The sequence below is a fragment of the Rattus norvegicus genome, chromosome 8 (genome assembly GCF_021556685.1).
Source record: "Rattus norvegicus strain SHRSP/BbbUtx chromosome 8, alternate assembly SHRSP_T2T, whole genome shotgun sequence".
Lineage (NCBI taxonomy): Eukaryota > Metazoa > Chordata > Mammalia > Rodentia > Muridae > Rattus > Rattus norvegicus.
Genome location: NC_141541.1, coordinates 97,905,885 through 97,933,215, shown reverse-complemented (window position 1 = coordinate 97,933,215; position 27,331 = coordinate 97,905,885). Strand labels below are relative to the sequence as shown.

At 41.5% G+C, this 27,331-nt stretch overlaps 1 protein-coding gene and 2 long non-coding RNA genes across 5 annotated transcripts in view; 2 read left to right on the top strand and 1 right to left on the bottom strand.

Annotated features, from left to right (window-relative positions):
- Positions 1-5,541, top strand: part of Minar1 (membrane integral NOTCH2 associated receptor 1) — a 70,603-nt gene extending 65,062 nt beyond the window's left edge. The window contains exon 5 of one of the 2 annotated variants that reach the window (XM_087563386.1): positions 1,246-5,541. In XM_087563386.1, the coding sequence (XP_087419512.1) occupies positions 1,246-1,443 (198 nt within the window). In that variant the 3' untranslated portion in view covers positions 1,444-5,541. 2 annotated transcript variants of the gene reach the window in all.
- Positions 5,542-19,311: 13,770 nt separating this feature from the next.
- Positions 19,312-27,331, bottom strand: part of LOC148004294 (uncharacterized) — an 82,542-nt gene continuing 74,522 nt past the window's right edge. For both annotated transcript variants that reach the window (XR_015627936.1, XR_015627935.1), the window contains one exon: positions 19,312-19,641. This is a non-coding gene — a long non-coding RNA (uncharacterized LOC148004294). The remainder of the gene's footprint in view (positions 19,642-27,331) is intronic.
- LOC148004295 (uncharacterized) lies at positions 26,188-27,053 on the top strand. The gene is made up of 2 exons (XR_015628226.1): positions 26,188-26,303; positions 26,649-27,053. It is a non-coding gene; the product is annotated as an uncharacterized LOC148004295 (long non-coding RNA).

Sequence of the window (27,331 nt, the reverse complement as noted above, 5' to 3'; positions counted from 1 at the left end):
GAGCTGTTGCCTTTATTGGGTCCGAAGGGCCAAGGGCAGGGAGCTATTTCTGAAGCACACTGTGGCACACAGCTCTATAAGTTAGGGTTTGGTAGGAACCTACCTGTTGGCAGGTGCCACTTCTGCGAGAACCATCACTCCAATTTTCTCTTCCCTTGTTTCCCTCAACTGAGCCCACACTGTAGCTCCAGAGACACAGAGGAAGATGCAGAAGGAAGCAGCTAGCAGGGCAGGAGAGAAAAGATGAGCACATATTAGCCATCCCCACTCCATTCACAGTTGACATGGCTGAGCTTTCTAAGTGTGGCGGGCCTGGGGTGGTTTGTTATTTTGATTCTCTGTGTGTAACTTTAATGTGCTTGTGTTTATGAAACTCAAACAATTCACGAACCTTTCTCACCATGGGTATTTGATTTGTAATTTATAAGTTTAGGTGGCCTCACTTGGGACTGTAATGTGTTGTTGCCTTTTTTTGTGCATGACACATTATTAAATGCTTGCTATAAAACAAGAACACAGCTTTGCTTTGTGGAAATAGATTATAGTCATCAATGTGCAATAGGGTTCATGGGAAATATAGGTTAAATATGATATTTCTTCTGCAGACAGTACATTAATTCTGGGAAGGCGTTTGATGTAGGAGTTGGTTTGGGGGAAAGTGCTACTTATTGTAGAATCCTCACCAACCAGGGTGACTACTGTCTGCTATGAGTCTGCAGTCCTTGACTTTGAACCGTGTTCTAACCTGTACTTGCAAATGCTTGGAATGGAAATATTTTACATTTTGATTAAGCTGGAGGTGCCTCTGATTTTCAGTAAAAGCTCTGAGGAACTAGCTGACTGAAAATTGCAAGACAGTCTTGATGCGAACAGACCTGTTCTTAGAGGCTTCTGGTAAAAAATATTTTCAACGACTTTTCTTGCTTCCCCTACAGTGGAGCCAAACTACTCTTGGTCACATCCCCTTGAGACGGAGTCTTGTTTGCCTTGGCTACTTTGCTTACTTATGTAGAGATGGTCCCTGGGGTCCCCTGTGTTGAAGCTGTTCTATCAGTTTTAGTGAGGGAGGAGCCAGTGCAGTCTGCGATGTATGGAATGGGTGGGTCCTTGGCAACCTATTGCTGGCACAGGCCTGGTGGGGAAGCATCGAACAATGCTGCAGACAGCTATTAAGTGCTCCAGGAGTGACAATCATCAGGACCTGGTTTCAAGTATTAACTTCTAATGCCTTCTCTTTGCTTTCAGACCCAAGAATCTTTAAACCCAAACAACTTAGAGTACTGGATGGAAGATATTTATACTCCAGGCTATGATTCATTACTAAAACGGAAAGAAGCTGAATTCAGACGAGCCAAGGTTTGCAAGATTGCTGCTCTTATCACTGCCGCTGCTTGCACAGTCATTCTTGTCATTGTTGTACCTATCTGCACAATGAAGTCCTGAACCTGTGGACTCAGCGTTACATGCAGCTCATGACTCCCAACGACTTTCTCTCTAATTTCAAAAGCTGATTCCACTGTGGCTACAGTCTGCTGGAATAGAGACAAAATCCTGGATGCTTTTCTACAGTGCCGAAGGTCATCGTCGGAGAGTACGTACTCCGGAACGACATCTGCCTTGCTGTTAAGCGCAGGCATAGCTACCCTCCGATATATTTTCAAAAGTACAATATCCTTTTCCACATAAGGAATGCCATGAATTATCAGTAAATAAAAATTGGACTCTTCCATTCAGATGATGATTCTTGGTGGGCATTAAGTTATACAGAACAGATCCAAATAGCTGCTCTTTGAAGGAGCTGACTGACTTGGACACAACAATTGAATAATAATAAAAAAAAGCAAAGGTTTCTTTAACACTCTAAGTTTGTTGCTGGCGATGTGACTGGATGTGTGTCCACAAGAACGTGGCTTCTCTCTGGACTTTTATCAAGGGCTATTGACTTCCTTCTTGCCCTTCTGCCATTGTCTGTAAGAACATCTGAATTGCTGCAGCTCTTGATAGCAGCTTTCTGAATTTTCTTCTTTGGCCTAGGTATGAAGGAGCTGTACTTCCAAGCCAAGCATGATATACAGCATCCTACTTTTGTAGAATGGGCCAAGATACTCAGGATAGGCAACCTTCCTGTTGTTCCCAAAATGATGTGGGGAAGCTTGCTGGTTAGGGGACGTTCAACATCCGAAGGTCACAGCCACCCTAAAGGATCTTTGGTTCTAGCTCTGGCATGTGGCTCTGTTCCCTGATTTTTCTAAATCTTGGTGGTACCTGATGCTCTATTCTGAAGAGTTTGGAACTTGTCCTTGTGCCTTGAAGAGCAGAGACAATGGTGACACTTTGACATTCTAATTATAAACCATGATTTCCATCCACCAATGGCACCGACCACTTATGTGGCTTTAAACAAGATTTTGAATGCTTATTCAATAATGTGGTAAAGGTACCAAGTTCTCCTCAGCTACAATAACATTTACTCCAGAGTTTTAAATATTTGTCTGCAGTGCAAGAAAAAAAAGTATCTATTTAATCATTTATCTACCTATGTCTAAATACCTGAGTTTCATTTTTGTCTTCACTAAGTAAACATCGAGAGCAAGATTTTTTCCAAGTGTACAAGAAGCTGTTGTAATTTTATTAGCGTTTGATCTCTGTTCCCACCTGATTGGTGCTTTGACAATAATTGGGCAGAAAGACTCCTTATCAACATCTGTGTCTAATGTCTTACTATAGGTTAAATAAAAAAAAAATGGTCATCAGAAACCTTAAATCTATTTAATAACAAACTGGATTGTACACACATTTGGTAGGAATCACTTTGGGAAGTATGTACTCTTCCTGCAAGTGGAATCTGAGGAGCCTTTTAATTTCTAAAGCAATAGGGGTCCAGCATCCATCCTAAATATTTCCAAATAATGCTGAGCTCGCTGCACCAGATTCTGTTGTCACTAGTGAAGAGTGGTCAGTGCATTTTATAATGCTAACAGGTGAGGGATAGAGTCTCTCACCTGTAGGGGGCCTTCGTCCTTAGAGGTCTTCATGGCATCTATTTCTATTGATATGCTATGTTTACTAATGGTCTTCAGTTAGACGACTGAAACTTAAGCCTTAGAATGGAGGACTTATTGAAAATGATTGAATATGAATGCATACTTACACACACATACATGCATGCATGCAAACATACATACATACATACACACATACATACATACATATATGTCTGTTGTCAGAAGTTTAGTCTCTTGGTGCTCTGTTTTAGATTGGGCACTTCAAATAAGGTTGTTTCACTTCAAAATGGATATTAGGTTACATCCGTTGGAGTCCCTGTTCCATTCCAGCCCACCTGCAAGCAATGACTTCTGTGCCACACTGTGATGTAACCATTCTGCCCCACACCACAGATTAAGCTATCAAAGTATCAGAAAGAGCACTTTTCAACTTCTTGCTCTGTGGCTAGCTGAATAGCTGAGATGTACTTTCTAGAATAATAAGTATCTTGTCATATCCCAACCTGACTCCTCCCTTTGACCAGTGGAATTATAGAGGCCAGATGGCACTCCTGTGAGGAAACTGCTGAAATAATGAAGCCAATCACATTCCAATTGTTGTCACTGCCCCAGGGCAAATCTATTTCTAATGGGTCATGTGACTATAAGCCCAATTCAAGAACAGAAGTGAACAAATCAATCCTGTAGAATTTTCTAATACCCTTTTCATTTCTGTGGAGGTAGTCAAAGAAATCCAGACTTGCTCTAAGTCCAACTCAATGTTGTCCCATATTGAGAGCATTTAGACCCAGCATCCAGATCATAAAGGTCAAAGTAAGGATGGAGGCTGTCTCTGGAAAGGGGTTGTCCTCAAGTAGGTCATATCAAGTCTGGTGTTGATGAACCACACCTTTGCCATGTTTATGAGCTCATGGATGCCTCAAGTCTCAGAATCCATAAAAGATTATGTTTATAGTTAGATCTCTTTCCTTTTGACACCAACTTGATTTTATTATATCCTAGACTCTCCCTAACTTCCCCTAACCCCTCAATATTCATAATGAAGTAAGACAAAGTTTAGTAGAAAAAAAAGTATACATCCCTCACTATGTTTCCTTCATCTCCTGTTGGAATGCAACACTCCCAAGGCACAGGTGACTGACTGGCCTTCTGTACTGAATGTAATCTTCTACCACTCTGTTTTTTGATTTTGTTTCTTTGTTTCTTTTTATTTTTGGAGCTGGGGACCGAACCCAGGGCCTTGCGCTTGCTAGGCAAGCGCTCCACCACTGAGCTAAATCCCCAACCCCTTCTACCACTCTGTAATCTTTACAGAATGTACATGTTTCATACCCAAATCTAAAGTCACTGTATTACAAATTCACTCCACTTTTGTTGGTTTGTCTTCCTTTCTTCCTTCCTTCCTTCCTTCCTTCCTTCCTTCCTTCCTTCCTTCCTTCCTTCCTTCTCTCCCTCCTTCCTTTCCTCCCTTCCTGTCCTCCCTCTATTCCTGTCCCCTTTCTTCCTCCCTCCCTCCCTTCCACTCTTCCTCCCTCCCTCCCTCCTCTTTCTTTTGTATTTAAATTTGTGTTTAAACTAACCAGATGACTTTATTATTGAAGGGATTATTTTGCAGATATCTCTAGCCAATGATGAAATTCAGAATCATTTCATCCTTTTCACTAATCTGAAACTGTTTCGAAAACAGCCTTGCAGAAAAGCAATTGCCAATCAAAAGAACTTTTCCACTCTCTGCTACCAGGCATTTTATTCCAGCACTACTTTGTTTAAGCTACTGACACAAAGAAGCCAATCACACATAGTCCGCTGCCAGCTAATCATAAATTGTTTATTATTTTAGGGCATGCATCCATGTGAATAATAACTGCAAGGCTAGCTTAATAGATATGATAAAACAATCAGTGTTCTGAATAAGTGTACTATTGTTGCCATTGTCTTAATTCCTTGTCAGACACAGGCAGTGTGCATTTTGTGAACAGTGACATCTTATCTGTTTATATTTTTGCACTAAGCCCCTCTGCTAATGGTCAAATGGTATGAGAATTTATAAATGTTGGAATTCAACATGTTTCCTATTATTACTATAGCCAAACCTACAAGAATATTGTGGTCAATTGTGTGAATACCAAATCATTATATACTCTATATTGTACTACAGAAATATGTATTTTAAGGCAAAGATTTGAGTAACTGTTGGTATAACAAGAGTATGAGATATTTATTAAGCAACAGTGAGAAATGCAGCAACCTTCCTTATTTATGCCTTATGAATAGAGGGTGAAATGTAAGGCAAAGTTTTATGTGAAGACCCTAAAGGGATGGGTTTCTTTGAAGGCAGGGATTGTCTTTCTATGTTTGTTCTGTACAGCTCTCAGCACACTCTTGGTGCTTGATAAATGTTATATAATACCAATAACTAAGCACATTTTTAGATCTTTTTTCAAATGGCTCGTGTAAAATTTGGTTAATGTTGGTTTGAAGCTATCATGTAAAATCTGCCTCTCCAAATATAATCACAATAAATGGAAATATGCAGTAACTTCCATTGAGACTTTATTTTCTCCATAAACTATATGGTTCCAGTTTATGAACATGTTTTAAACTGCCTGTCTTGATTCTTTTTCTCAAATTGGATGACTCTGAAGTAAAAATCAAAATATGTGAGAAACCTAGTCCCCCTCCCACCTCACCCCTACTAAAACCTTACTGAAAAACATCATCCGTCACTCAGTATGACATAATTGAGGAATATCTCCACTAGCAGTTTCCTGTTGTTTTAGAAACTCGTGAATATATCATTATTTCTCTCTCCTTTCTACTAAAGAATGGATATTCAGGTCCACGCTGCAAGAGTACTATGGTTAATTGGAATCGACCCCTGATTCTAGTATGTGCTGGGAGATGAGTATTGGTGCTTCTGGAGAAAAGGGTTTAGGGTTATAAATATTCTTGATGTGCCTTTTTTGTAATATATACGACTGTTGGGTCATGAAAGATGCTTAAATGCTAGGTTAGGACACAGTGCTGAAGACTTCTTACATACAGTTCTGCAAATATGCCCTGTTATTCGGTTTATATGTGGAGGGTCAATTGCTGCATTCTTTCTAACAGAGTGTAGAGTTGCTTTCATTATAATGGGTATTCGCTGGCACATCATTTTTTTTAATATATCCAAGCTGTAGAAATGGCTCAGTGAGTAAAACACTTATTGCACAAGCTTGAATTTGAACTGTGCATGGTAGCAAGCATTTATAACTAGCCCCACTCCTCCTTTAGTAAAATGGGAGATGAAGACAGGTAAATTCCTAGGAACTGACTGGCCAGCTAGCCTGGTGTATAGCACAGTGCTAGATAACAAAGAGCCTGCCTCATACAAGTAGAAGTTTAGGACTGATATTCGAGGTTCTCTGCTGACCTCTACATGTGCACTGTGACATACATGTACTTGGACACACACATACCTGTGAATATGATAAAATAAAATATCATTATTCTGACGAATAATGGAATTTGTTGTTTTGTTTATTACCCAATGGCTATCCTATTTTGTGAAGTGGTCCTTTAGATAGTTTTAATGATATGAAAGTCAAAAGTAATTTTTGTGATAGCATACAAAGCAGTAGGCTTTACTATGACATGTTGATACTGGTGTGTCATCCTAGAATGTCCCTATTATTACTTTCTCATTGTCTTCTGTGTACCTTGCCCCACTCTGACTTATTTCCATATGGCCAACTAGTCCCCTTTCTTACCTTCATTTCATATGTATGCTATTAGGTCCTATTTTCCCCTTTCATAAGGATCCTCTCATGATCACCTTTCTAATTTTATGACACACAAATACACATGCATGCATAATTTTAAATTAAGAATCTACATATGAGATAAAATCTACAATATTTATCTGACTGTAACTTCATTCACTTAACATGATCTCTGGTGTATCCATTTTCCTGCAAAAGAAATTTAAAAAGAACTATATTGAATAAAAGTAGAGAGAATGTATACCCTTGCCTTTTTCTGGATTTTAGATAAAATATTCTCAGTATTTCTCCATTTTATATAATAATGGCTGTAGGCTTGTGACATATACCCTTTATTAATATGTTGAGGTATGTTCCTTCTATTCTTAATTTATTCAGGGCTTATATTATGAAAGGATGCTAAACTTTGTCAAATGCCTTTTGTAACTCTATTGAGATGATCTTATGATTTCTATTCTTAAGTCTACTGAATTATTTCACTTATTGATTTTTTTGCATATTGAATCAAATTGCATCTGTGGAATGAAGCCACCTTGGTCATACTGTATGATCTTCTTGGTGCATTCTGGTTTTCCTTTTTCTGTCTTTAGTTCTTAGAGAAATTCATATATTGTATTTTCATAAAATCTACCTACTCCCCCAATTCCTTCCAGACCCACTATTACCTCCCTACCCACCCAACTCCCAACTTTGGGTTGTTTTTTAAAAGCACATCAATTAAATTTTGTGCAACCCATGTATTCTTGAATGTATGGCTTTCCACTGAAATAATGTTAATCTATCAAGAGCTACTCACCCCCTTAAGGAAAAGTGGCTGTTCTCCCAGCAGCTACCAGTTGTTAACAGCACTTTATCTGGGGGTGGAACTTCATGACCAACTTCCCTCCCTGTGCTGGGACTTTGTCTGACTTAAACTTATGCAGGTCTGTGAATGCTTTTACAATCTGTGAGTTCATATGCATGTCTGAAAAAGAGTTGTCATTTAGTCATCCACCATATCTATGTCCAGCTTTAAAAACCTTTCTGTCACTCTTCTGCAATGATCCCTGAGCTTTTGGATGAGGAGGAGGAGGAGGAGGAGGAGGAGGAGAAGGAGGAGGAGGAGGAGGAGGAGGAGGAAGCATGAAGAATGTAGATGTTGTGTTAAGGGTTGCTAACCATCAGGCAATCTCTTATTCTACCTTGACCAGTTGTGGGTGAATCTCTGTAGTAGTCTTCATCTACAAAAAGGGTAGAAGCAAAGGAAGCTTCTACTATAAAGCTGAAGTTGAGAAGTTCAATAGTCTGCAGGTAGAATAAGAAGTTATTAGGAAGCTGTTCAATGACACTTCGAGGTTTCTATATTGAGCTTTAGTTTGGATGACATATATACAGGTGAGAGTAGGATAGGGAAATCACCACTGTTATTGCATAAGATTTTTATGTCCATTAATGCTTATTTTATAAAACTATAAGTCTCCATATATAATTTCTTTATTTATATATAATTTATGTATGTGAATAATTGTTATATCTTATTAATAAATTGATTTCTTTATTGATATGTAATGACCTCTTTACAGTTTCCAATGAACTTTTCTTTGAAATCTACCTGATCAGAGATCAAAAAGCTGTATCAGCTTGTGTTTGATTTCCATTTATTAGTCTTTTCAGTCTCTAAGTGGGAATCTTCATTAGATAAATAATTAGATTTATTTTTTAAATTCAGTTAGCTAGTCTGGATCTTTCTATTGGTGAATTGAGTCCATTTATATTTAAAGTTATTATTGAGAGATGTTTACTAATTACTCTGATTTTGTTGGTTGTCTCCCTGCAAGTATTGTGGATTTGATAATACTATGTCCAACAAGATGGATTCCTTTCCACTTCATTGCTTATCTGTTTCTGGCATGAAATTTATCATTTCCCATGTTCTTTTGATTGAATATTGTCTTATTTTCCTCCACTGTGAATAAGACTATGTACCTTCTGTAGTGCTTATGTGGTGGTCATAAGCTTCCTTAATTTGTACTCTTTTCAAAATGTCCTTATTCCTTCATCAATTTCAGAGGGCAGATCTTCTGAACATAGTAATCTTGGTTGGCAATTATTTTTTTCAGGACTTGAAATATACTGTTCATGTTTTTCTAACTGTTGGGGTTACCAATGATAGATTAGCTGTTGCACTGATGTTTCTGTCTTTGTGAGTTACTGTTTTTCCTTATGCCATTTAATATTTTTGTTTGTATTTTTTACATCTTAACAAATACATGTCACAGAGTAGTTTGGCTCTGCTCATGTCTATTTGTGGCTAAATGCCTCTTGTTTGTAGATAGCTATTTCTGTGTCTGGATGTGGGAGAACTTAAAACAATTCTTTTTTTCTCTTCTTCTTTCTTCTGCTCCTTTCCTGATCTTTTTATGTATCCTGTCACATCCTTGGTAGATTTCTAAAGCTCTTCCTCTCTTTGCAATAGAGTTATTATCATTAATTATTATTAGTTATTATTTTTCAGGAGCCATAATAGGGCAAGCTAATAACTAGCAGATAATCTTCCTGGGATGATCTGCTTTGGATTATTTTATAATCTGCAACAGATTCGCTCTTATATTGCAAGGTCATAAAAGAATTCATTTTAGAAAAGATTCCTGCTATTACTATGCTTTTTCTGTTATTATTAAAAATATATAATAACCACTAGGTATTAGTTCACCCCTTTTGAGCAGCTCTTTATAGATCTACAAAGATGTACTGTCTTGTGATGCTCTATAGACAAGTAGATGACTTCTTAATTTTTAATGATGATCCTATAAGAATTCCTAAAATTATATCAGTGATTATTAAGATTTTTTATAGTGGGACTGCTATTAGGTCATTTTCTCATAGTCAAAACTGCAATGAGAACTCTGCCAGTCTCCCATGTGTCACAGTTAATTGCTTTTAGATAGTAACCAGACTTTCTCCTACTCAGAGCGCATTCCAAGAGGTTGTAAAACAATTAACCACAGGTTATAAAAAGGTAACTAACAATTCATTATAGATACTAGGACAGAAGATAAATATTGATTGGGCTTATCTATACAAAACTTTACTAGTAACTTAGTTATGGTTTTCAACTTACAATGAACTTGTGGAGCTGTGACAGGTGATGGATGTTTAGCCAGATAATTATGTAAACATTCACTGTTGTAAACTTTTATTTCAATTTATGATTTGATTTTGTGTGGGAACTTTTGATGAACTTTTTAGCATATGATCATGTATTCTGAAAGATGTTTCAGTGTTGAGGACAAAGAGAAGAATTGAGCTATGAGAGGGAACTGAGCTGAGGAGAAGTTTTTAGACAGAACACGTTTTAGTCAGAACTGAATTCAAGAAGAATTTAGAAGTATAGGCATAGCATTAGGAGAAAAGGCATTGAGAGTAAGAGCATTATTGGGACATCAGAGCAGGAGTAGAGAGCAAGATTAGGAGAATGCAGAGTGGAATAACTTAGAGACTATAGGTAACATAAAATACTAAGAGTGCAATGTGCAGAATGAAGAGGGAAAGAGGTAAAAAGGAAGCTGTGGAGAGCAGAAGGAGCAGGCAGGCTTCTCCTTAGCATGGGATAGAACAGGTCCTTTCTTACTAACAAGGCAGGCTTAGTCTTATTGAAAGGAAGAAAGCTTTTTTCTTACAAACTTGGGTTTAATTAATTTAGCATTAAAAGGGTGAAAGCCTTTTCTTTCTCTATGCAATAAAGATTGGAGCCCATTTTTCATCCAGAATGAGTGAATTCTTTCTGCACTGGTGCTTGGTCTCCACATGCATATGTAAGTGTGGATATGTGTGTGTGTGTGTGTGTAAGTATGGAACTGTGAGAACGTATGTAAGCTGAACCCAATTGGTTGCATGGAAGTGTATAAATTCACATGCATGAATCTGTATGTGAATTTATGTGAGTTTATGCATATTTGTTTATGTAAAAGTTTTTCCTTCTGTGAGTGTTACCTTCTTCTCCTGGTTCAATAGAAGTTTATGCTCCAAACTTCCCCCTAGTCAGACAAGCAAGAGGCATCTGGACAAAAGAGAAAAGACTGTAACAATTAATCCTTTACTTAATTTCCTGCTGTTTTAGGATGAGGTACTAAACCAGAAATTGCAGTTCCTGGCCTCAGAGAAACATGGAAGGCAGGTCAGCTACAGAGCATAGTAACTTAGACTTAGATAAATAAACTTTTTATTATTATACAGCAATCCTAAGTATCTCTCTTTTTTTTTTCGGAGCTGGGGACCGAACCCAGGGCCTTGCACTTCCTAGGCAAGCTCTACCACTGAGCTAAATCCCCAACCCCCCACTAAGTATCTCATAAGGCGAAGTTTTACTCTCTGCTGATGTTTTTCCCCATCCATTGCCTCAAGAAGAACCAACAAGAAAGAAGACCCTTGCTAGGGCTGGCCCCTGGCAATAATGATGATGGTAGTGGTGGTGGTGGTGGTGGTGATGATGATGATGATGATGATGATGATGATCCACTTCTCCACTAACTCACATGAAGACAACTGTCTGTCTTTTTACCCAGAAGTTTTCATTCATCTTTATACCTACTCAGTTCCTTGTTGAGTTGTATGCCATTTTTCTTGATTTATAGGGATTAATTAATTAATTCTGTATCATGTCCACTAACTCCTTTATGGATATAAATATATTCATAGTAATATATATATATTATTTTCCACTACGTGAACTATATTTTTCAACTATCTTGATGATACATTTTTAGAAATAGAAGTTCTTTTTTTTTTTTAATCTTTTTTTTTCTTTTTTCTTTTTTTTTGGAGCTGGGAACCGAACCCAGGGCTTTGTGCTTGCTAGGCAAGCGCTCTACCACTGAGCTAAATCCCCAACCCCAGAAGTTCTTATATTAATATAAAAATGTATAATTTTTTCCTTGTTGTTGACAATTGAGTTCTGGTCAAAAATTTTTATAGACTCCAGAGTCTTGAAGATGCTGTAGGGTATTTTTTCCTAGTTATGTCTGCAATCTTTTTGAAATTCTTTTTTGTATTTGATGTAAGATAGGAGATTAAGAATTTTTTTTAACATTTTTGCCATCCATTAACCAGGGCCACTTATTAGAAATATCATCTTTTCACATTAATGTAAAGTTATTGCTTATATGATTTTTTTTTTGGAATTTTGTCCTGCTCTAATGGTTTACTCTTTCCTTGTGTGAACACAACTTCAACATAATTTTGTTGAACTCCTAGAAGCTTTAGATATTCCTCAACTATAAACTAAGTGAATGACTCCTGACTTGGTAAGCAACCTCAGTCCACATCTCACCTGTGAGATGATGTCTTGAGGGACAGTGAATATGGGATGTATCTGGTTCCTTTTCTCCCTTCTACTCTTCTCAAATGTCACTGACTTCCCTGCTTGAATCATTAAAGAGTGATTACCTGAAGTATGAGTCACAACAACTGGAAGAAGTAATGAATACTTTGACATCTAAACAGAAATCTCTGAGACAAGCCTGGAAAAATGTTAGGGTACACAAACAATGGTGGGTAAAGAATACATTTTTGTTTTGCAACAAAACATTAATAAAATAAAATAATAAAAACTAATAAAATATTAATTCAGATGTACTGATCCAAGGTTCTTATTTAGTTGGACTGCATCTGAGTTGACATTTTTCTAAGTGCTTTGAAAAAGTGAATTAAAAAATATGTAAGCTATCTTGTAGGAAAATAAATGTCTGTTCTCCCTAAGAGACAAATCAATATGCAATATGCTCCTGAAAGGCATTTTAATCTATCACTAATTTAGCTTCCTCCATCCAAGTAGAAGCAAAAGTCAATACTTGGTTAATTTACTTTACATTATTGAATGCACTTTTTGGAAAAGCACATATCACTTCCTAGTTCTCTAGAATTCAGGCTTTGTAATTCCCCACTGGCTTCCTCTAACATGAACATGAATCATTGAGATCTTGCTGAACTTGGATTTTATTTGTATCTTCATTAGTCCCTGTGATGTCAGTGAACAGAACAAGCTGTATGTTGCACATAGGACACTACATTGGGCTGGATCAGTGGCACATGCTTATAACTCCACCATTTGGAACACTGAGCAAGATGACGTCCAGTAGTTTGAGAATACTGCCCTATATAGTGAGTACCAAGCCAACCAAGACTGAGACCCATTCTCAAAACTAGCCAAACCCAGAAGCAAAACCACATCATAACAGCACCAACCTTCCCAAAAACAATAAGAAAGTACCACTACAGTATTGGTAAATAAATTAGAACCCAAAAACTGGAAGACAGCCTGTAGATTTCTGGGCAGAAGCGGGCTCTGCATCCAGCCAGTGGAAGAATGTCCCTGATAAACAGTTTCTATGAATCTCAACATGAACTCCAGCTCATTGTGGTTTAATTAAAATTCCTAAAAGATTCATCAAGTCCTGCACATAAAAGTATTGTTAGAAGCAGCAGTGCAAGTGTGGTTATTACAAATACAGTTTTCTTTCATTTATCATGGAAAGCACTTAATAAATTATGCCTGTATGCCCGAATGGTCACCACACTAATAAAGAAGTAGACGTGGCATTTTCATGCTGGTGACTCAGAGTTATGTTCTACATTTTAAAGAGTCTTGTATAATTTCAAGAGTCCCAAGAAGGAACCCATTTTCTGTCAACCATATTTGATCTACATGTACCCACAGACTTAATTAGCATTTGGTTGCTTTCTTATTACAATCCTGTTTCACCACTAACAATGTACAATGGACCTATGTACCAGTTTCTGATTTAACAACTGCTTTCCTCCACCTCCTGCTGTTTGACTTGTTCATTTATGTACTTCGCCAAGTGGTATTTATTGACTAAACAGTATATTCAAAGCAACAGCTTGTTGCTGACTTGTTAGCTGTGATGCCTCTGGATCCATCAGTCTTGTATATACCAGATGCCAAGTAAGTGTTTACTGACTATGCAGTGATGTAAGGAAAGGAGCCTTTCCTCTGTTCTCTCATAACTGTAGTGTGAATGTGTGTTCAGACAATTAATAGCGAAGCTAAATAATTTCAATCACCAATATGTACAATGAAAGAAAGGAAAGGAAGTGCTGTGCAAGAAATCAATTTGGAGAGGCCAGGGAAAACCTCCTGGAGGTGATGCTGTTTGAACAACTAAAGAAGACCATTTATAGTGCAAAGGACCTTAAATAAGCATGAAGACTAAGGGAACCTCAGAGGAGCTTGAACTTAGAAGATTAAACTAAGGGGTCTGGGGGCTAGATTTGTAGAGTCTTTTAGGCCATAGTAAAGAGGTAAAATGTCATTTTAAATGTGGTTGGAAGATTGGAAGTTTGCTAGCATGGAGCCATATCATCCAGCATCATCCATATATTAACAGATCACGTGTCTTCAGTGTCAACTGCAGTGACAGAAGCAAGAGCGAAAACAGAGAGACTAGTCAGGAGTTGCTTGCAATAACCCGGGATCTGAGTGAGGCAGAAGATCTGAACATATATTTGTAGATAGAGCCAACTGCACTTGCACATGAAGGAAGGGAAGAAATTAAAAACATCGAGGATGTCTCTGGTGTTTGAGGTTTGAGGAATAGGGTAAAAACTGATTTATTTATTAAAGAAGACATTAGAAGGAGCATTGTCTAGGATTTTAAGACATATGACATCTGATTTTTCTTCCTCTGGGCTCTTACACGATGGCTTTATGCATTTTGAATATATAATACTTTAGCATATTTGGAGATATGACATATTTTAATTCATGTATATATTGTATAAGAGTCAAACCAGAGTGATTAGCATACCTACCACTTTAGGCCTTACTATATTTCTCTGTATGGTGAGCACATTCAAAATCCTCCCTTCTATTTTGAGATACACAGTACTTTACTGTCAACTCTGTTCACTCTATAAGACTCTCCTAAACTCCACACTTTGGTGAATTCAGTGTACTGTTCATACTGCATGCTGTCATGTTATGTACCCCCTATTTGCCAGTGAAATTCTGATCAGCATCATTTTCCTTGAAAATGTTTGGCTGTCAGTCAAAGTCATTCTATCTTTCTCTCACACACAGTCACCAAATCTTAGTTGCTTATATCAGCAAAGATGTATTTATGTCCCACCTGGCATGTTCTTTGTGATCAGATGCAGTTTGGTTTCATCTTGTCATCACAGAAACCAAGCTGAAAGAGCAGCCTGTGTCTAGGGCATGCTGGCCTCATCACAGAGGAGAAAAAGATGGCATAAGTACATGCTGGTTCTTGGCACACAGTTTATGTATTCACATCTCATGGCAAAGTCAAACCATAGAGCCAAGTCTGGTGTCTACAGTGTGGAAACAAATTCTCCATTCATGGAACGAGAGGAATGATCTTGGTAGGGAAAGGAAGCAGTTTGCTTTGGGGAAAAGGGGGGGAGGGTATGGATGTGGTTGGCTCATATCTCTCACCGTAGATCTACAAAAGAAGAAAATCTCTAGAGGTAAAATTGGACACCCAGTAGTAATATAGGGTTAGGCAACTTTATTCAGAATGTTTTTATTTTTTAATTTTGAATAAACCATGTATTAAACTTTGAAGTCTGTGTTCTTCTAATCTGGTGCTGGAAATGTCCTCATAGATTTATAGGAGTATTGTGCTATACTAAATCTCCCAAGTGTCTCTCAAATCTAAGTTAATCTGATGGTAAGATTAAACTTTTGCACCTGCATTTGGTATGGCACTGTAAGCTATTTAGTACAACTATGTTTCATTTCCAAGACTGGCAAATATCTAATCTTGCCTCATGTAAACAAATTTATAACTCTTCAGCATCCCAGGGCACTAATTTATGTTTGGATCAATGTGAAAATGCACAGAGAAGGGAGTCTTAACCAATTGTCAATGTTCAACTCAACATTGCTTTCTATCCACCATGACTTGTGCATTGTATCTTGGTAGGAACTTAATGAGTACAGAGTCTCAGCAGTGCTGATTACACGAACGGTTAGCTTTTCAACATTGAGCATACATCAGGAAACCTATGTCTTAATTCCTACAATTAGTCTAAGTAGGATAACAGTAGCCTCAATGCTCAGTAGAGTAAACAGAGGCTCAAATACACGTCTAGGATTATATAATTAGTATCTTGAATCTTAGGTCCATATCCCATCAAGCTAGAAAATTTGAGCCATAAGACCAACAGACAAGGAGGTGATTGCCACTGGGGAGAAAAAGTGTTCAAGAGAAGGGGATTACAGTACATGAGGGGAGGGAGATCATGTGACGAAGCCTTAGGAATTGGCCGTGAGGCAAAGGAAGAGAAATGGAACCTTGGTCAAGCAGCTTTATCATGATTTCTAAGGGAAGAAATAGGCAAGGGAAGTTAAGAAGGCTTAGGATTGGCTAGTTCAAATGGATTTATAATTTGATCTTTAAGTGTAGGTAAGTGTAGAATAGCCAAGAATTTGAGAAATGGATACATGGGATGGTTGGTGTTTGGGCTCTGGAGGAATTGGTCAACTTTTGACAAATATTCTTATAGGCAAATTGTTTACTATATCTAGGAATTGACTAAGTCTTAGATAATTAACAAGACTCAGGTATCAAAACATCAGACAGAAGAAAATGAGAAAGGTGCAAGCCAGACAGTCCAGGGCAGTCTCGGTGGTGTATGAGGCTCTCCAGGATAGCTGAGATGAATGGATAGCATTTATAGTTACCAGGGAACAACCCAGCATTCACAAGAAGATGTGGAAGGGTTATAGTGCTTAGTATCAGACAAATTCAAGGTTGATTACAGCCATCTGTCATCTTCTGTTTAAATATGAGCAAGTCTTATCCTCTCTGAGTTCTATAAATGGAAATAACCCAGATCTCATAAGATTTCAAGAGGATTAAACACAAAGCCATACAGAAAGCACCTGACTCTTAATTAATCAATCGATGTTGATACCTTTCTCTAATTTGAAGGGTTGGAATGGATCTAGGGGAACACTGGGAGCCTAGTAGTAGGATCTGAGGGTCAAGTTACAAGCCAATGACAAAAACCCCCAGATAACATGATCTTTAAAGCTCACAGACCAGGGACTGACCCATCATATTTGAAAATACGAGTCCAGAGGGGCATAAAAAGTCAGTCTACAGTGAAGGCAGAGAGCAAAATACTGACAAATAAGTAGACAGCTACTGGTAGAACTTGAACTAGCCTTCAAGGAATCCAGTACCAGGGTCAGGGATTCCACAGTGAAAGGTTCTGTCATTGAGAGTACAATATCAGGAACCCAAGAAGAATGTAGGGAGCTAGAACATAGGGGTAAAGCATCTTGTCTGGGCTACACTTGCCAAGGGCAGGATGGGATACTGAGTTTGCTGAACCATTTAATTAGCCTTGCACCTGGTCATCCATTCATCTGCCTGTTCACTTATCCTGGCAAGTGTTAAATATTGTGATCAGAGAAAAATAATGGAATCAAAAGATTCTCCAGGAAGCTTAAAGTCCACCATGGGAGAAAGATGTACAAATAAATAATTATAGCACAATGAGACATGAATCCAAGTCATTAGGAGAGAAGTGCTTGTGACCCCGAGGGACCCAAAAACCAACTAAGAAGAAATAATGTTGGTATTTAGGTCTTGAAGTATGAACAAGAGTTTACCAAAAGCTCTAAATGAAAACACTGTCCCAAACTCAGTGCTATTACTTTGGCAAGTCTTGCACACTAGCCTGTTACACTACCGGTAGATGATAGAGCCTTTAAGAAATAGGACCTAGTGGGAGGAAGCTAGGTTAGTTGGGCATTGTCTGTGGAAACATTGGGTTGTCAATCTCTTCATCTGTTTTTCACATCCTGGTCATGCGGTGAAGAGTTTTGGCAAGTATCCTGCCTGCACTCCTGCCATGTGTTCACCACAGCCCCAAATGATGGCCAATTGATCATAGACAGAAATTATGACCTAAATTAACCTTCCCTCTTTTTAAACTGATTCACTATTTCAAGTAGTTTTCTATAGCTAAAGGAAACTGCCTGAAACACGAAGAAAATATGTCAATACATGAACAGCTATAAACGAAATCTGAGTGCAAAGAAGTTCAGATATCCTAGAGTCAGAGCAAGGCTATATCAGAACTAGAGAAGTATCACTATCTCCATTTTGCTCCTGAAGACACTGAGGCTGGTAACTGGAATAACTTTTGCTGCACTGATGTTCTTTAACTCCAAACCACATACTATTCCTATTTGAGTACACTTGCTTTAATGATTAGTTTGAAAGTCAGTATTTTGGCACTCAGAGTAATTTTCCTATAGTGAATAATTTATTTGAATAAAACAGATTCTAGATATAGATGTAATTACATGTAAATTTAGGTATATAAAGGAGGCTTTTATACCTCAGGAAAGAATGGATTATCTAGTAAATTGTTTGCACAATTGGCTAGCCACTTGTGAAAACTGGAATAATGCCTTACAGTAACACCCAAATGAATTCTAGATGGTCTAAAGAATTCAATGTTGAAATACAAGAAACCATTAAGGTACTAGCAAAAAAAAAATCTCATCAAATAAAAGGGCCTTTCCTAAGCACGGCACCAAGGAGAGTTTAAATAAAGATTTGATACATCTTACTACATAATATAAAAGAGTCAATATATGCTTACAGCCAGGAAGAGAAAGCAGCAGCAACTCATATTTCACAGTGAAATATCTAAACTCTTCCACCAGAATTGCTGCAACGACCTCTTGGTGTCTCTGCTTTTCCATCACCTCTACAGTTCATCATCCACCCAGAAATCTGAGTTCACCTTCAGATGACACCTGATGACCTCACCCTACACTGGGCCCCATTACATTAAAGTCTGCATGTCTGGCTAGATGCTATCATCTCTTCTTTAGTCCCTTACTTTTCTATTTCTAAGGTACTGAATTTGTGTTGCCCCTTGGAATCTCCCATGATTGTATCTGACATACATGGTCTTCTCCTTAAATTCTATCATCATCATGTCAACTACTCAAGAATATTTCTTGATATCAAAATCAGTTCACCAGACATCACCTAAGATTCCATCAGTTAATAACATAACATCCATAATAGTTTGAAGGACACTGATATGAACTTTCTTTTTCTGTTTTTTTAAATGTGAAAATAGAATTAAGTATGGTTTATATCATCATAATACAGCATAGAATTAAGTCCAGAGACCTTCAAGAAATGTCTGCTGAAAGAGAAATATTCCATTACTCATTTTTTTTTGTCTTAAAGGTGAAAACTAATGCATGTTGCTGTTGAAAAGAACTTCTCACTGGGAAGAGTATCAGTGTGGGATGAGAATGATCAATGAACCGGTGCACAAGCTCTTGCATACTATCTTGAACTGTTTGCATGTGCTATAAAAATGACACAACCATGATTTAAAATAGTCCTTTACATGAACACAACATAATAAATCTCAAAGCCTCCTTTACATAGCTGTTTGCAAGACTCTCTATGCATTTCAGGGATAAATGTTTAAGTTTGAGAATTTATCTCAGGCTAGGTTCCCAAGAAACAAACAAAAAAATGTATCAACATTTACTGACAGTTTTTATTTAAACCAGGAGATCTCAGCATATACAATCTAGAGAAGCAAAGACGTGAGACTGAGCAGGAAGTGGAGTTGAACCATGATAATTTGTGGCCACATTTCATCCCATCCCAAGAGGCCTTGTTCTGCCTTGAAGTGGGTATGTGGGTCTTCATGCCTATGTAGAAATGTCTTCATAAGCATTTTGTTCTCTTGGAGGAGAATGCTGCCTTTGGCTGTGGGCAATTCCTAAAGAGTATTTCACCTTCTCAGTCTGCAGTGCTCCTAGAACCTGTGTACTAACAGGCTTAATGCCCAATGAGCTTCACCTGGAATGAAGTCAAAATACAAATTATTAAGCTTCATCCTCCTCTGCCCTGGGAGTATGATCTTTTACATAATCGGCATTTTCCAAAACCCTCTCTGCCAATATGCTGATGCACACGCAGGATTGAAAGAGGGCTCGAGGCTGGAAAGAGGGCTATCTGCCAGAGCAGGTACCTCAGAAGTCTCTGATTCTGTGTATGATAATGCTTGCAAATTGATGTGTCTTCTTTTAATAAATCCAAACACGGAACTAGCTTTACATTCTTGGGTAGGGTCAATTTGTCACAAAAATTAAAATTTAAGGGGAGAAGAGATAAGTCTTTAGGTTTGGCCCCGTAAAGCTCAATTGCTGTCAACTATAGAAAGAAAATAAACAAGGAAATCACAAGAAGAGTCAGGATGTGCATATAAGAATGTGTGTGTAGTTCCAGAGATAAGGAAGGGAAAGAGAGAAAGGAATGAAAAGAGGAGATTCTCATCTGCCTCTAGGGGGCTCTAATTAAAGATAGCTTTGTTCAGCTTGAGGTTGGAACGGAAAAGTATCCTTCGGTTATAAATTGTACTCACTAATCAGTTACTCATAATTTAAGCATTGTTAAACTTTGAGGATTATTCGGATTATGTGGCATTTTTTCATTAAAGCAACCAATGTGCACTATATCGACGTCTTTTCTCCTTTTTTCTAAATTCTAAAAAAATAGATTTAATCTTCATAATTATCATTTTTCATTATTAAAACATTTTAGCCCGGACCGCAGCAGCTCTCTGCTCCCAAACCCCATGGGAGAGAGACCTCACCGCCTGATCAGGTGGGCACTCCTGAGGCTGCAGAGCGGAGGAGACCACCAACACTGCCCACCCCTGCCCACATCCCTGGCCCAAGAGGCAACTGTATAAGGCCTCTGGGTTCCCGTAGGGGAGGGCCCGGGAGCAGCAGGACCCCTGCGCCTGAGACACTGCCGGAACCTGAAGGAAACAGACCGGATAAACAGTTCTCTGCACCCAAAACCCGTGGGAGGGAGAGCTGAACCTTCAGAGAGGCGGACACGCCTGGGAAACCAGAAGAGACTGCACTCTGTGCACATCCAGGCGCCAGAGGAAAACACCAAACGCCATCTGGAACCCTGGTGCACGGAGGCTCCTGGAAAGAGCAGCGCAGATCTTCCCGGTTGCTGCCACAGCGGAGAGGACTTAGGCAGTACCCCACGAGCAAACTTGAGCCTTGGAACTGCAGGTAGGACCAACTTTTCCCCTGCAAGAAACCTGCCTGGTGAACTCAGGACACACAGAGGCAAAATTCCTCTAAGGCCGGGCACTTCCTGTGTTTACCGGAAGTCCCACACCGGCGGATCCCGGACCGCAGCAGCTCTCTGCTCCCAAACCCCGTGGGAGAGAGACCTCACCGCCTGATCAGGTGGGCACTCCTGAGGCTGCAGAGCGGAGGAGACCACCAACACTGCCCACCCCTGCCCACATCCCTGGCCCAAGAGGCAACTGTATAAGGCCTCTGGGTTCCCGTAGGGGAGGGCCCGGGAGCGGCAGGACCCCTGCGCCTGAGACACTGCCGGAACCTGAAGGAAACAGACCGGATAAACAGTTCTCTGCACCCAAATCCCGTGGGAGGGAGAGCTGAACCTTCAGAGAGGCGGACACGCCTGGGAAACCAGAAGAGACTGCACTCTGTGCACATCCAGGCGCCAGAGGAAAACACCAAACGTCATCTGAAACCCTGGTGCACGGAGGCTCCCAGAAGGAGCGGCACAGATTTTCCCGGTTGCTGCCACAGCGGAGAGGACTTAGGCAGTACCCCACGAGCAAACTTGAGCCTTGGAAATGAAAGACCCCAGCTTAACAGCAGTAACGCCATTTTACAAGGCTGTACTTAAGATGACTGGTTCAGGAAAAGGTTAGAACACTGAGTACACAGCGGCTGCCAAACAAGATGTGTTTGGTTGAAGGCCTGGCAACAGGAGGACTGCCGTTGAACACCTGACAATGAGAAAAGCCCCGGGAGAGGTCCCACACCCTGGTGGGGGGCCGAGTCAGCCGTTATGTTCCAAGAAGGTAGCTAAGAAACTTGCCCCCGGGCTGAACCCTTGGGGGGCCGAGTCAGCCGTTATGTTTCAGGAAGGTAGCTAGGAAACTTGCCCCCAAGCTAAACCCTTGCCATATTAGAATCCACCAATTATATCCCTGTAACCATGCATCTGCTTCTGTATGCTTGCTTCTGCTCCCCAAAATCCTATAAAAGCCCATCCTTGGTTCCGTGGGGTGCGCCAGTCCCCCGAGTGACTGAAGCGCCCGCAGGTGTCTGTGCCTGTGTATCCCAACAATAAACCAAATCCTCTTGCTGATTGCATCCTGTGGTGTCTCGGTCTGGTCTTTGGAGTTGGAGGGTCTCCATCCCGAGGGAAAGTTCTCCCTGAGAGCTTTTCATTTGGTGCATTGGCCGGGAAAGGAGATCCTCCACCCAGGGACCACCGACCACCCACTGGGAGGTAAGCCGGCCGACGTCTGTCTGTCTGTCTAATTTTGTCTCGTTCTACCTTATTCTGTCTGTTCTGTGAGCGCTCAGCCAGGTCTGTTCTGTGAGCGCTCAGCCAGGTCTGTTCTGTGGGCGCTCAGCCAAGTCTGTTCTGTGAGCGCTCAGCCAGGTTCTGTGAGCACTCAGCCAGGTCTGTTCTGTGAGTGCTCAGCCAGGTTGTTTGGAATTTGGGCGGGACGAAGAAGGAGCTGACGAGCTCGGACTTCTCGCCCCGCAGCCCTGGAAGACGTTCCAAGGGTGCTAGGGGCCCGACTTTTCGGGCCCCAATCTGGGAGAGGAGAAAGATCCGGACTAACGGCACCTCTGTCTGTATTTTTGGCTTTCAGAGGGCCCCGGACCTTTGCCACCTCTATCTGAGAAAGATCCGGACTAACGGCACTCTGTCTGTATTTTTGGCTTTCAGAGGGCCCCGGACTTTTGCCACCTCTATCTGACTTTTTGCTTTCAGTTTGGTACCAAAGCCGTGCAACACGCCTGTCTGTTGTTTGTTTGACTGTTGGTGTTGTTTGTTTTCTCCGTGTTCTAATCTTCCTTAGAACTAACATGGGACAGTCCCTAACAACGCCCCTAAGTCTCACTCTTGATCATTGGAAAGACGTCCACGACCGGGCACACAACCAGTCCGTCGAGGTTAAAAAAGGAAAATGGCAGACTCTCTACACATCCGAGTGGCCCACCTTCGGAGCCGGATGGCCAATGAATGGCACATTTAATAAGATCATTATTTTACAGGTTAAAGATCGGGTCGTCCACGGACATCCTGACCAGGTTTCTTATATTATCACTTGAGAGAGTCTCGCCTTAAAACCCTCCCCCTGGGCGGAACCCTTCGTGGACCCGAATTGGCCTCCCCTCAACCCCCAGCCTGTCCCCTCGGCCCCGCCCGGTCCGCCGGCCACGTCTTCCTCTCTCTACCTTTGTGAAATCAGAGCCTTCTAAGAAACCTGTCCTCCCGACAGACCCAAACTCCCCTCTCATAGATCTTCTCTCTGACAGGCCCGGCTAAAACAGAGGAGGCAGAGCCGCCGGCCAGATCAGTTGCCGGGCCACAGTCTGATAAGGGTTTCTCCCCTGTCGCAGGGAGATCGCACAATAAGCACGAGGTGGTGCCAGATACAACCTCCCAGGCTTTCCCACTTAGACAGGGAACCGGTGGCCAGACCCAATACTGGCCGTTTTCAGCAGCTGACATTTACAATTGGAAACAACACAACCCTTCTTTCTCCAAAGATCCGATGGCACTCACCGACCTAATAGAATCTGTTTTACTTACCCACCAGCCTACTTAGGATGACTGCCAACAGCTCTTACAGGCCCTCTTAACCTCAAAAAAAAAAAAACAAGGAGTGTTCCTAGAGGCCAGAAAGCATGTTCTGGGAGATGATGGGCGTCCCACCCAGCTGCCTGAGGACCAAACTGGGATTTTAATACAGCTGAAGGTAAGGGACACCTACGCCTTTATCGCCAGTTGCTTCTAGCGGGTCTCCGAGGGGCTATACGACGCCCTACTAATTTGGCTCAGGTAAAACAGGTATTACAGGAAGCAGGGGAAACTCCCTCCGCCTTTCTAGAGAGACTTAAGGAGGCCTACCGTATGTACACTCCCTATGACCCAGATGACCCAGGACAAATGACGAGTGTCTCTATGTCCTTCATCTGGCAGGCTGCTCCAGATATCAGGACTAAGTTACAGAGGTTAGAAAATTTACAGGGCTATACATTACAGGATTTACTTAAAGAAGCTAAAAAGATTTTTAATAAGAAAAAGAATTGAGTCAAATCTTGGCCGCCGTAGTACAGGGCCAAGAAAGGAAGGGAGATAGTGGGGAGCTCGAAAGGGGCTGAAGCTGGATAAAGATCAATGTGCCTATTACAAAGAGAAAGGGCACTGGGCCAGAGAGTGCCCCCAAGAAGCCTGGCGGACCCCGAAAGCCTCGACCACAAACCTCCCTCTTGGCTCTAGATAAAGATTAGGGAGGTCATGGCCAGGAGGCCCCCCCCCCTGAGCCCAGGGTAACGCTTAAAGTTGGGGGGCAGCCGGTTACTTTCCTGGTAGACACAGGAGCCCAACATTCAGTCCTCACCCAAGCTTCAAGACAACTCAGCGACCGGACGGCCTGGGTACAAAGAGCTACTGGTGAGAAACAATACCGATGGACTACGGACCGCCGGGTTCAGCTGGCTACTGGTAAGGTGACCCATTCCTTCTTACATGTTCCGGACTGCCCGTACCCTCTGCTGGGCCGTGACCTGCTCACCAAACTAAAAACACAAATTCATTTTGAGGAAGGAGGGGCCCAAATAACTGGCCCCCACGGAACTCCCCTTCAAGTTCTAACCCTATAAACCTGGACAGGACACTGGCTTGGACAGAGACTGGTGAGATGGGGTTGGCGCTCCAACAGCCCCCCTTAATTACAACTCCAGTCTCCATAAAACAATACCCCCTGTCACATGAAGCTTATCAAGGTATAAGGCCTCACATTACGAGGCTTCTAGATCAAGGCATCCTAGTCCCCTGCCGGTCGCCTTGGAATACGCCTCTTCTGCCTGTTAAGAAACCCAACACTGGAGATTATAGGCCAGTACAAGACTTGAGAGAGGTCAACAAGAGGGTAGAAGATATTCATCCGACTGTTCCAAACCCTTACAATTTGCTCCTGACTTTAGGGTTCAACATCCCACCCTCATACTCCTACAAACCTTTTGAACTGTTCATCGATGAGAAACAGGGGTATGCTAAAGGGGTCCTAACACAAAGGTTGGGACCCTGGAAACGCCCTGTGGCCTACCTGTCTAAGAAATTAGACCCTGTGGCCTCCGGCTGGCCACCGTGCCTAAGGATGGTGGCTGCTATTGCTGTCCTGATCAAGGACACTGGAAAATTGACTTTGGGACAGCCACTCACCATCCTAACACCCCACGCAGTGGAGGCCTTGGTAAAGCAGCCCCCAGACCGCTGGCTCTCTAATTCTCACACCAAGCCTTGTTACTAGATGCAGAACGGGTTCAGTTTGGGCCCGTAGTCGCCCTCAATCCTGCCACCTTGCTTCCTCTACCAGAGGAGGCAGAACAGCATGACTGCCTACAAATCCTCGCAGAAGTACATGGAACCAGGCCGGACCTATCGGACCAGCCTCTTCAGAATGCTGACCACACATGGTACACAGATGACAGCAGCTTCTTGGCAGAGGGAGAGCAAAAGGCTGGAGCTGCGGTCACTACGGAGGACAAAGTAATTTGGGCAAAAGCCCTGCCTGCTGGTACCTCCGCACAACGGGCTGAACTCATCGCCTTGACTCAGGCGCTCAAGATGACAAAAGGTAAGAGGCTAAATATATATACAGACAGCCGCTATGCCTTTGCCACGGCACACATCCACGGGGAGATCTACCGGAGGCGGGGGCTGCTCACATCTGAGGGTAAAGATATTAAAAATAAGGCTGAAATTCTGGCCCTCTTAGAAGCCCTATTCTTGCCCAAAAGACTGAGTATTATGTATTGTCCAGGACACCAGAAGGGGCACAACCCAGAGGCACGAAGAAACCGGCTGGCCGATGCCACGGCGCGAGAAGTGGCCATGAACAAACAAATCTTACCCTTAAATAGCCCAGACCAACCCACGCCCCCACCAGTGGGACAAACCAGTTGGGTTTATGCCCATGAGGACATAGAGCTCCTAGAAAAAATGGGGGCCATCTACCACCCTCAACTAAAACAGTGGGTCTACAAAGGAAAGACAGTTATGCCAATAAAAATGACTTTTGAATTGATCTCCTTTTTACATAAGAAGATAAAAACCTTACTAGATCGAGAAGAGATAAATCTGTGTTTTTTTTTAAATTGAGACAAAGCGATACAAAAGGTGACTGAGAGTTACAAAGCTTGCGCTCAGGTTAACCCGGGAAGGACCATGATTGGACAAGGAGTTCGTCCTAGGGGACACCGTCCCGACATCCATTGGGAAATTGATTTCACTGAAATTAAACCAGATATATATAGATACAAGTATCTCCTAGTGTTTGTAGACACCTTCTCAGGATGGGTCAAAGCCTTCCCCACGAAGCACGAGACTACAAAAATGGTCACCAAGAAGCTCCTCGAGGAAATCTTTCCCAGGTATGACATGCCTCAAGCGTTGAGGTCGGACAACGGGCCCACTTTTGTCTCCCAAGTAAGTCAGTTGGTGGCCAAATTGCTGGGGATTGATTGGAAATTACATTGTGCCTATAGACCCCAGAGTTCAGGTCAGGTAGAACGCATGAATAGAACAATTAAAGAGACTTTATCCAAACTTACGCTTGCAACTGGCTCAAAGGATTGGGTGGCCCTCCTTCCCCTAGTTCTATATCGGGCCCAGAATACCCCGGGCCCCCATGGTCTAACTCCTTTTGAAATAATATATAGAACACCACCCCCATTTGTCCATTTCTTTGATTCAAACATTGCTGATTTTGCTGACAGCCCTTCTCTGAGGGCCCATTTACAGGCCCTACAGATTGTGCAGAGAGACGTCTGGAGACCTTTGGCCGCTGCCTACCAGGACAAGCTTGAACATCCGGTGGTGCCACACCCGTTCCAGATTAGAGACACCGTGTGGGTGCACAGACACCAGACCAAGAATCTCGAGCCACGGTGAAAAGGACCCTACACCGTCCTCCTGACTACCCCGACCGCCCTAAAGGTAGACGGAGTCTCGGCTTAGATCCACGCACCACACGTCAAGGCAGTCTGGTCTGAAGAATTGACTAATCACAACACTACACCCCAGACATGGAGAGTTCAGCACATTCCAAACCCCTTAAAGTTAAAACTCCTACGTGGCTCCTCCTAGCCCTTTTGTGGCCTAGAGTCAGTGGGGGAATAAGCCCCCACCAGACAGAAATTTCTTGACCAAGTCGAGTGAAAGATTTCACTCAAAGTTAGCAAAAAAAATGGGGGAATGAAAGACCCCAGCTTAACAGCAGTAACGCCATTTTACAAGGCTGTACTTAAGATGACTGGTTCAGGAAAAGGTTAGAACACTGAGTACACAGCGGCTGCCAAACAAGATGTGTTTGGTTGAAGGCCTGGCAACAGGAGGACTGCCGTTGAACACCTGACAATGAGAAAAGCCCCGGGAGAGGTCCCACACCCTGGTGGGGGGC